We start from the raw sequence: 12,140 nt of genomic DNA on the forward strand, positions 1-12,140 counted from the left end.
GACGCAAGTATCCATTGACCTTTATTGCAGGCCATCGATCATAGAGTGGAATTCTCCAAGTGGTGGATCAATGAGTTCAAAACATTGAAGTTTCCTCCTCAGGGAACAGTTTTCGACTACTACATCGACCCTGAAACAAAAGCTTTCGCACCATGGACTGATCGCTTACCGAAATTTGAATTGGATCCTGATGTTCCTCTACAGGTATTAGCCTAAACAGTCTTGCAATTGGAGAATTATTCTAGAATGATAGCCTTGATTCTATTCAGGATATCAATAGTTTTCCAGTTCATTGACTTGGAGTACCTATAAAAGTGAATAATTTATTACTGCTCCATGATATCGCAATACAGATAACTGTATTGATATTTATAAAATAATTTCATTCCAAGATATAGCTTTCAGAACGTTTCTTATCTGTATAACATAATTTTTGGGGTGATCAATTCCTTGTGGTAAATTGATTTGATAAAATTAGGCCACCATTGCATGAATAGCAGTAGGGGCCTGTATCATAAATATTCTAATCAAATGCAAAATTGATCTATTATCTCCTATTTCATCTCCTATTCCAGGCAGTTCTTGTGCATACAGTGGAATCTATTAGAGTGAGATATTTCGTTGATCTATTGATGGAGCATAAGCATCCTGTTATGCTGGTTGGAAACGCAGGCTGTGGAAAAACAGTACTAGTCTCTGAAAAGCTCACTGGTCTGAATGAAAACTATGCTGTGGCCAACGTACCGTTCAACTTCTATACATCTTCAGGTAACATCAATTTTCTTAAAAATAAATTATGTCAAATTAGTTTTATGTATGTTATCTCAATTACAGTTAATGTTAAAATCTATAGATGATGGTTTCTCGATCCATTCCGAGTTGCGATGTATTAACACACTTTTTTCTATGTATTACTACTCCGTTTACTGACTTACATCCGTTTACTGACTTACTTACAGTCAGTAAGGTTTACTGACTTACTTACAGTCAGTAAGTAAACTAATTTGATTATTCACTTAAATATTTGACTGCATGTCGTGTGAAATACATAGAAAAAGTGTGTTATAATCTATATCTGACAGATGTAGATAGAATATCACTCCTGTTAGATCTTTGAGTCTTTGAACGTTTGATTGAAACTTTATGGAGACTTGGTAGTGGTGTTTTATTTATAGTTCATTTATCATTAATGCTGTTTATGCCATCATATGAGATATTTTTATTTCCAGAAATGCTACAGAAAATCCTGGAAAAGCCACTGGAGAAAAAAGCTGGTCGTAACTATGGGCCACCCGGAAATAAGACACTGGTGTATTTTATCGACGATATGAATATGCCCGAGGTAAAGGAAAACTATTAAATAATTGTTCGAATCTTGAAAAAATGTCTATTTTGTGCTAAAACCTTGGTATTCTTAAAATTATTGATGATAACTCATAGATGGGAAATAAAATCACTCAATATGAATGAGTTGTTAGCATAGGTGAATAAATTCTCGAAACTGAGATTTATCGTATTCATAATTTCAGCATTTTCAATTCATTGATACAAGCTAAAGTAATTTTTCCAATATTGTTGTTGATAAATCCTTAATTTTACAAAATAAATTTTGCACAAATATACAGTATAAATTTCAAATGAAAGTAATTCAATTCATTGTATGATCAATAAGTGAGGATCGCAGTCTGATTTACAGCTATTCACCATTACTATTACATTTTCTCAAGGTTAATATTTTTGTACAGGTTGATGCTTATGGTACAGTCCAACCGCACACTCTCATACGACAACATTTGGACTACACTCATTGGTACGATCGCACTCGCCTGACGCTCAAAGACATCCACAACTGTCAGTATGTGTCATGCATGAATCCAACTGCAGGCAGCTTCACTATCAACCCGAGGCTTCAAAGACATTTTTGTGTGTTTGCTGTCAGGTAAGTGAATTCAGTTGAAAACAAATGTCAAAAACAAATTGATTGAAAAATTTTGAAAATATTCTAATGTTTTATTTATAATGTTGTGAAGATTCCTTTTGTAGTTGAGCTACTGAGATGGCACACATACAAGTACTGTAGTTACAGATAGTTTACAAGTCAACATTATAATTATGGAGCTTATTTACCAATTGAATAAGTATTCACTTTTCTTTTTAGGGATACTGAAATTATTGAAAAGTTATTAGAAAATGTAATAAAAGTTATTAATTGCCGTTCTATTTTTTCACAATATAAGTGGCCGTAGTCGAATGGATTAAATGCTGGCTTTATCTTAAGATTCAGAGGCCCGGGATCAAATCCCGGCCCGGGCAAGATATTTTTCTCGGGCCACTCCCGTGCTTCAGATGAACACGTTAAGTCGTGGGTCACGGCTGCCGAAGAACAGTCGTTGGGTCATGTTAGAGGCCCTGAAATTGATCAGATTTCAATTACTAGTTTCAACTCTTCAAGAACCATTTTCAAGTTTAATTCATTTAAATAATTATAAAGCCATCCACACTTTAAAATGGCTCTTGAAGAGCTGAAACTAGTTGTGTTGTGATGAAATAAAATGGTACTTGATAACTTTCTTTTTGTTTTTTACAAATTTAATAAGTAGTATCGAATTTCACTTTGAAACCATTATTTACATGTTGTAAAAGTTGAAAATGAAGTATCCAAATTGATTTGATTTAGAGTGAAGTTGAAATTGAAATATATTTAAAGTGTAGTCTTGTAAAATTGAAATTCTGTAAGGTGCATATAATTGTATTTGTGAGCAGTTCAAGTTAGGATGAAAACTTGAGAAAAAATTGTTCAGAAATATGCATTTGTAATATTGATATGTGATGCTAATATTCATTTGAGGATTATATCAGAAACTATAAACTCCTAGTTCTCTTGAATACAAAAAACGTTGACTATTTTATATGGAGAAAATTTCAAATTTCCAAAGTTTGGAATGTTTTCAGCTTCCCTAACGCTGACTCGCTAATTCAGATATATCAGTCGATTCTGAATCAACACATGGCCAATGTGGAGCACAGATTCCCGCCAATCGTGACAAGGCTGAATCCGAACGTAGTGGCTGCTTCCATTGCCCTACACAACAAGGCTGCTCAAGTCTTCCTCCCGACAGCCATCAAATTTCACTACATATTCAACTTGAGAGATCTATCCAACGTCTTCCAGGTAAGGAAAACACTTATTGAAATTCTTGTTCTAAGGGATTGTGTCAAGATTATCCAGTTGAAAGAAAGTTTAAATAGTTAATGTAAGTAAAAAAGTGACAGCATGGTGAAAAACTATATTGTATTTATAAATTAATATAGAAATAATTACATAATACCCTTTTTTAACTTTTCCATTTACCAATTGAAGGGTATTTTGTAATTATTTCTATATTCATCAAACAATAGTAACCCTATTAAAATATATTGTATTCATATTTACATATTGTCAGTACTAATTATTATTCCAATTCACAAAATTAAGCTATGATATATTTAAGTTATATAGCTAATTACTTATATAGTCAGCACTCCTCATTCCATTATTGTTGATGTAGCATAGTTGTAGTGGAAGGTAACATTGTATTTAGTAGTCAGTTCCAAGCTAGCGGACATAGCGAACGGAGCTCTATCGCGAGATATAAAATTATTGTAATATGTGGTTAACAAATAAATTCATTTTTTAAAAAGACTATTTGATTAATTGCAATCTTAACTGGCGCAGTCGGTAGGACACTTCAAAAACGAGAAAGTGTTCATGAACTTACGAAAAAGTTGTATCAGTCACCTAACATCGGGACTTAAATAAGTGAACAATCATCAAAATAACTTTGTATCAAATTGAATAAGTTGGTGAATTATTATATTATTAAATTCGTGAGTGTTATTTGCAAAATTATATTTCTACTCAGTCACCTAATATCGGGACAAGTGTGAAAAATTATAAAATAACAGTATAGTATAGTAAAGTGTTAACAATACCGTATTTCATCTACAAATTGAATCAAGAAAAAGCAACAGACTTTCAATATCAGGACAACCAAGGACCTTCATCATCTAAGGACTACCACGGACTTCAACTTCTAAAGACTACTACGGACTTCAACTTCTAAGGACTTCCACCTTTGGAGACTTTCAACCCGGGACTGTGACAAGATGAACTCGATTTTAGTATTGTGAGTAACAAACTTTTGTGATTTACAAACTTGGATAATATTAATTTTACTTACTATTTTCGTATTCCTTTTTCTTGTAATTTTATCTATAACTAGGAGCCATGAATTCCAACAATGATAAAGCAACCAATCCCCAAACTGTACCTACCCTTAAGAAAGAATTCTTGGACATGATCCCTGATTATTCAGGAGAGCCTACTATGCTAAATCGTTTTATTTCAATTTGTGACAAACTTGTAGCAAAATTTTACAAAATTTTAGCAAACTGCCAATCCAGATGATTTCCAAAACGAATACTTGTATTCTACTATTCTTGCCCGTATTAAAAGCCCAGCTCTTGACATTGTTACTAGTTCTAACACTTATGCATGGCCTGACGTAAGAAAAGTTTTGATCAATAGTTACATGGACAAGAGAGATTGCTTTACTCTCAATCTTGAAATGGCTGAACTGAAACAAGAATCAGGTGAATCACCCTTTTCATTCTATGAACGAATCCAAAAACTTCTGAATTTACAGATCTCGTATTTCCGAAACAAACAACCTACAATATCAGAAGTCATGTGTCAGTATGTAAATGGATTAGCACTTAGAGTATTGCTAAGAGGATTAAGAGAGCCTCTCGGGTCTCTCATGAGAACCAAAAATCCCAGTTCATTGGACAGTGCTCTAAACATGCTATCCAACGACTTCCAGTTCAAATTTTGTTTCTTTCAAGACCACTCTAATTTGAAAAAGCCTAACACTCAAATCCAACACAAAAGTAATCCCAGCTATCAAATGCAAAACTATCCTCAGAGACAACAGTTCTATCACACTCAAAATCAGAAAGGTCAATTCTTTCAAAACAAAAATCAACACTTCCAAAATCAACACATGAACAGACCTCAACAACATTTTCAAAACAATCAACCCAAACCGCAGTATTTCAACACAAATCAGCCAAGAGCTCAAAATCCAAACTACAACCAACCGAGACCCCAAAATTCGTATCAACCAACGCCAATGAGCATTTCCTCAATCAACAATCGTCCCCAAAAAAGACCAAGACTGTTTCAAATGACAGGTCGACCAATTGACGAAATGCAAAATGATGAGTTTGATAATAATTTCGGAGAAAACGCTCAGAAAGAATTATCAGACGAATTCAAACAGCTCTCCGTTGAAAACGAAAATGAAACGTATTTCCAGCCAGCCGAACAAACCGAATCAGAGTGTTTTTTAGAGGATACGAGCCTCGAAAGAAATGTTCAATTATGAACTTACAAGATGACAAGAATGAACTTCCCTACTTCATTGATCCTAAAACAAGATTTAGAGTTCTAATCGACACAGGAAGCACTAGGTCATTCGTGAAGAACTTCATAGGTATGGAATGTTACAAAGAAAACTTGATAGAAGACCCTTTTGAAGTAGCAACAGCGCATGGTATTCCACAAGAGAAATACAGTACAAAGATTTCTTTATTAGGAAAATCGAAACACACGTTCTATCTTTTTGATTTTCATAAAAACTTTGACCTTCTTCTCGGACTTGACAATATGAAAAAACTTAAAATAAATTTGGATTTCATTAATGACAGTATTGATTTCAATGGAATGAAACTACCTATTTATTATTTTAACGCTGAAGAAAATGATTCAAAAGTGAAGTCAACGAACCCTACCAAAAATCAAATTACACAAATAAAATCATTTCTGATAAAAGCTAGAACTCAATCCATTATATAAATTCCAATTGAAAATATGAATGAAGGTGAAGCTATAGTATCATACAAAAACATTTCCGGACTTGAAATTCCTCAGTGTCTAGTGAAAGTGAAAGAAAACAAAGCCTATTGTTCTATTTTGAACCCCACTACGTCAGACAAGAAATTTACCATTCACAAACCAATGTCAGTCGAATCGCTTGAAAACTATAATTGTATTATTCCAAGTGAGTTACGTAATCATAATGCATGCAATAATTTGAATCTACTCCATCACAAAACTAACAAAATCGATCTATCAAAAATTAGAACCAATCATATGAATGCCGAAGAAGAGCAAGCTATTTTACAGGTGATTAAAGATTACTCAGATATATTTCACATTGATGGAAATCCTTTGACTTTCACGAATGAAATAAAGCATATCATAAGAACCACCGACGAAATCCCGGTCTATACAAGAAGTTATCGCTACCCTGAAATCTATAGAACTGAAGTAAATCGACAGATTGATGAAATGTTGGAACAAAAAATAATTCAACCCTCCAATTCACCTTGGAATTCACCAATATGGGTCATTCCAAAGAAACAAGATGCTTCTGGTAAAAAGAAATTTCGACTTGTAATTGACTATCGCGGTTTGAATTCTAAGACTGTAGACGATAAATTCCCACTTCCCAATATTACGGATATTCTAGACAAAGTAGGAAGAGCACAGTACTTCAATACCCTAGACTTATTTTCTGGCTTCCATCAGATAGAAATGGATCCTAGCAGTATTGAAAAAACTGCATTCTCTACAGACACGGGTCATTACGAATTTTTACGAATGCCCTTCGGTCTCAAAAACGGTCCACCCACTTTCCAAAAAGCTATGAATAGCATACTAAGAGGACTCCAAAATGAATTGTGTTTAGTATATTTAGATGACATTATTATTTATTCAACTAGTTTAGAAGAACACATTGATCGACTAAGACAAGTATTTGAAAGGTTGAGACAATCCAAATTCAAAGTACAACTTGATAAAACAGAATTTTTGCGTAAAGAAGTTAGTTTTCTCGGACACTTAGTGACACCAAACGGAGTTAAACCAAATCCTGACAAAGTCGAAGCGATAAAAAGATATCCTATCCCTAAAACAACGAAAGAGATAAAAGGATTTCTTGGACTTCTAGGATACTATCGAAAATTCATTAACAACTTTGCTCATTTAACAAAACCTCTAACTAAATGTTTGAAAAGAAATGCTACAATAGATATACAGGACCCAGAGTACATTAAGTGTTTTGAAACTTGTAAGAATATCCTTACTAACGAACCAATCCTTCAGTATCCTGATTTTGAAAAACAATTCAACCTTACAACAGATGCTAGCAATATAGCTATTGGGGCAGTTCTCAGTCAGAACAAAGACGGTGCTGATTTGCCTTGTGCATATGCAAGTAGAACCCTCAATGAAACTGAAATGAACTATTCAACTATTGAAAAAGAACTTTTAGCGATAGTTTGGGCTACCAAGTACTTCCGCCCCTATCTCTATGGTAGAAAATTCAAAATATTCACTGACCACAAACTCCTACAATGGTTATTTTCTATGAAAGAACCGAATTCAAAATTATTAAGATGGAGACTGAAATTAGAAGAATTTGATTATGACATATGTTACAAAAAAGGAACAGCAAATCAAAACGCAGATGCCCTTTCCCGAATTCAATTGAATAATAACAACACACACAACCAAAACTCACCTAGATTATTCAGTGATAATGATGCGATTATAAATGAAGCCATCGAAAATGTAGTGAGTATCATACCTAACGAGGATGCACAATCTATGATAGCTAACGTGGATGATAACGAAACGTTATTTCAAAGATTAGAAAATGAAACCGGTACAGATGATAATGAAACCCCATTTAGAGGATTTGAAAACGAAACCCCTTTTCGAGGATTCGAAAATGATGAACCAGATTTCATAGGTCCTGCTGAAGATGAGTTCATAGAAAATAATTCTCATACGCAACATTCTAATTACGAAAGTAACACATCAGTAGAAATACCAGTTTCAGATGACCCAGTTAACTATGCTAAAAACCAAGTCATATTGAAGCTTGTGAGCAATAACCCAAAGAAAGTCACTATTCATAAAATATTTGATAGTAAAACAAGAATGATAGTAGAGATATCTGAGAATAATTTCGATAAAAATGTGATTGACTTCGTGAAAGAATATTTAGTGCCTAATGTTAGATATAGCTTGTATTTTGAAAATGAATTCTATGAAAGATTTGCTTCAGTGATTGCCAAAAATTTTAAATTTTCAAAACTTATACTTGTACGATGTAAAGTTGAGGTACGAATGTACGAATCACAGAGGTATACAAGAAACGTACGATAAGATAAGAAGAAAATACTATTGGCCCAACATGAAAAATTATATTCAAAATTTTATTAACAAATGTGAGATATGTCTCAAAACAAAGTACGAACGAAATCCACTTAATTTAGAAATGAACTTGACACCGACAGCTACAAGGCCGCTTCAAATCATTCACATGGACAGTATAACATTTGAGAAAAAGAAATTTCTCACGATCATTGATAGTTTTTCAAGATACGCACAATGCTATCCAATAACAAGTTGTAACAGTGTTGAGGTAGCAGACAAACTGCTTAGTTTCTTTTCCCACCATGGTATCCCTCAAACTATAGTTGCCGACAATGGATGTGAATTCAATAATGGCTTAGTAAAGGAATTGACAGAATTGCACAAAATCAAAATGCACTGGATAAGTACTCAACATCCGCCTTCAAATGGCTTAGCCGAACGTTTTCATTCTACGATAATTGAGCATATCAGAATATTCAATAATTGCGACGAGTTCAAAACAGAAACAATTGAAAGTAAAGTAAAGTACGCCGTAATTGCTTATAACAATAGCATTCACTCGGTAACGAAACTGACACCTTTGGAAGTTTTATACGGACACATAGAATCTAATCCTATTCTCGAAATTGACATTCAGAACAGATTTATTAACGAATATGTTAATAATCACAAAGAAAAAACTAAACGACTATTTGACCATATACAGGAAATAAACCAAAGTAGAAAAGAACATGTCATCAACGAAAGGAACAAAGATCGAGAAGAACTACCAGAAATCCCAAAAGAAGTTTATGTGAGGAATGTACAAAAACAAAGTAAAACAAAAAATAAATTCAACAAAGAAACTCTCCTATCAGTGAATCGAGAACTTAAAACTGCCAAAATAAATCCCCGACATCATAACACTAGAGAGAAAATTCATTTATCCAAGATAAAAAGACCTAGAAAGTTTAAGAAACTGAACAACGATCAAACTAAAGAGAGAACTGAACAAGTAACAACCGATCCTAATTCAAATCCTGTTCTTCCAGGTTCCTCCTCTGCCTAATGAGTATGGCGAATCATTCTTCTAAAGCTGAAGAATTCAGGAATATAAGTAGTACCAGAATATAAGTAGTTAGAATATAAGTATGAATAGTTAGAATATACTTATAGTACTTATAGTTAGAATATAAGTACCGGAATATAAGTAGTTCAGAATATAAGTAGTATCTAGTGGTAATCTAGGAATAATTGCAGCAGATTTAGGCTCTGCAAAGTTAGAGATTTCAAAACACACTTTTATCCACTATTATGAACTAGAAAGTATTTTCACTACAAACATAAGTTTTTGGACAATTTATTTTGTATGTAATCTTTATTCTAATGTCAATTGTTCTATTGTATTGTTATCTAAGTAGAAAAGTTTCACCCAATGTAAACATTGTTAACAACCCTACCCCCGAAGTTCTTTTTAGGGATGGAGGAGTTATATAGCTAATTACTTATATAGTCAGCACTCCTCATTCCATTATTGTTGATGTAGCATAGTTGTAGTGGAAGGTAACATTGTATTTAGTAGTCAGTTCCAAGCTAGCGGACATAGCGAACGGAGCTCTATCGCGAGATATAAAATTATTGTAATATGTGGTTAACAAATAAATTCATTTTTTAAAAAGACTATTTGATTAATTGCAATCTTAACTTTTATGAATATCAATAAATATAAAGTATTCAATAATAATTGTCTTGTTCCCCTCCCCCAAGTTTTCAAACATTTTGTGACATCATTTATTTTATTAGGGCTAAACGAATGTGATATTACCTTATACTGTTTATACAGAATTACTTGTCCCCTTTTTTCAATTGGGTAAATCCCCGAAACCGGTTGTGTCTCAAAGAAAATAGAAAGGGTACTAGTAGATCTATATATAATACTATTTTTATAACAATATTCACATGAATTAATTTAATAGAATCTTTGTTTTTCAGGGTCTCCTTTTCAGTTCTATGGATTGCCTACACCAGCCCTCTGATTTTGTACGGTTGTGGATGCATGAGTCCCAAAGAGTTTACGGAGACAAGTTGACTGATGATAAGGACTCGGATGCTTTCACAAAGTTTCAGATCGATATTGTAAAGAAGAATTTTGATGTAAGAAATGTTGAAAACTTAGAAATGTAGGCCTACATCTCATTAGAAATAGGCAAAATTGAAATATATATACTATGTTGTACAAGTGAATTTCACCATCTATGTAGACTACACAAACGATACCTTGTACTCAAATTTTATTTTGGAAGTTTATGATTTGATTCACAACTTGCATTTAAAAGATAGAAGAACAAGTCTTGTGATTATTATGTTGGCTTTCCGAAAGTTTCTAATAAAAATTCTGGTTTGAAAATGTAATTATCATATTTGTGTTGCAGCCTCTTTTAACTGCAATGATACATAATAGTTTGATAGTATTAATTAGTGTGCATTTCTTGGTTCATGTGTGCATTAGACTAATCCAGTAAACTGAGTAAATTTCTAAAAATGATTCAATAATATCAGTAACAATCCATATAATTACATAGGAACTTCATGTAGTGTAAAGATGACATGGATTTACTGTGTATCTGTTTAAATAGATATATTTATAGTAGACTATTATTGATATTTTCTTGTTGCTCTGTTGTAGGAGTTGGATGAAGGCGCAGTCTTAGAAAGGCCAAATATATATTGTCATTTTGCTCAAGGAATCGGGGAACCGAAGTATATGCCTGTAACAGAATGGCATGTAATGAGTAAACTGTTGCAGGAAGCTTTAATTTCTTACAATGATCTAGTAGCAGCTATGAACTTAGTGCTGTTTGAAGACGCTATGATGCATGTTTGCAGGTGAGTTGGAAATCACCATTACATTTCAATTTGTTTAATGATTCACTACTCTAACTTGTCAAATTTCATTCTTAAAACGCACCTTTAATAACTGGACAATGAAAAACTCAGACTGAGAATTTTGCTTTGCTGAATCAAATTTTATTAACATTTTTGCAAATAGAAATTGTTACAATCACTTGTTTTTCTAGAATCAATCGAATATTGGAGTCACCAAGAGGCAGCGCTCTTCTAGTTGGAGTGGGAGGGAGTGGGAAACAGTCTCTATCACGATTGGCTGCATTCATTTCAAGTTTGGAAGTTGCACAAATTCAACTGCGCAAGGGTTATGGCATTTTGGATTTGAAGGTATGCTCAATTATCAATACTAATCAATAAATAGTTCATTCATTCCTTTTTTCATTCCACATAAGAGGCCAAAAAATGATCATTATGTTATTCCACATAAAAACTTACCCAACTAATATAATGTGAACATCTGCTGTATGGAATGGATTTTCGGTATCAATAGAATAACATCAGTACCTTAATTCCATGATTGGCACATTCAAGCACGATCTACAATAATTTGTCAGCCGATCTTTCGAGAATAGCCACTTCATTGAGAACCCTTGCAACATTATTGTAAATAAACATAAAAAACGTTGAGAAGAGGCACTTCCATAAACTTGGCATTACTCTATTTTGACTCATTTTCATGGCATTCCTAGAACCTCTTCGTTTTGTTCCAGATGGAACTTTCAGGTCTCTACATGAAATCTGGGTTAAAAAATGTTGGTATAATGTTTCTAATGACTGACGCTCAAGTTCCGAACGAGCATTTCTTGGTTCTGATCAACGATATGATGGCATCCGGGGAGGTTCCCGATTTATTTCCAGATGACGAGGTGGAAAACATCCTTGCGAGCGTACGAAATGAGGTAAATCATTCATTTACTGATTTTATCCAATTTTTTAGTGGATATAGTGGATACTGGTGAAAGCTCCACTATTACGTCGAACTCTGAAC

General features: G+C 33.4%; 1 protein-coding gene across 1 annotated transcript in view; it reads left to right on the top strand.

The window, feature by feature from the left end:
- LOC111052811 (dynein beta chain, ciliary) overlaps positions 1-12,140 on the top strand; it is a 124,720-nt gene that overhangs the window by 81,268 nt on the left and 31,312 nt on the right. The window contains exons 44-52 of the mRNA XM_039441609.1: positions 31-204; positions 576-768; positions 1,230-1,342; positions 1,746-1,939; positions 2,953-3,172; positions 10,238-10,399; positions 10,932-11,131; positions 11,323-11,479; positions 11,863-12,051. Of these exons, the coding sequence (XP_039297543.1) occupies positions 31-204; positions 576-768; positions 1,230-1,342; positions 1,746-1,939; positions 2,953-3,172; positions 10,238-10,399; positions 10,932-11,131; positions 11,323-11,479; positions 11,863-12,051 (1,602 nt within the window). The remainder of the gene's footprint in view (positions 1-30; positions 205-575; positions 769-1,229; positions 1,343-1,745; positions 1,940-2,952; positions 3,173-10,237; positions 10,400-10,931; positions 11,132-11,322; positions 11,480-11,862; positions 12,052-12,140) is intronic.

Source organism: Nilaparvata lugens, chromosome 1 (genome assembly GCF_014356525.2).
Source record: "Nilaparvata lugens isolate BPH chromosome 1, ASM1435652v1, whole genome shotgun sequence".
Lineage (NCBI taxonomy): Eukaryota > Metazoa > Arthropoda > Insecta > Hemiptera > Delphacidae > Nilaparvata > Nilaparvata lugens.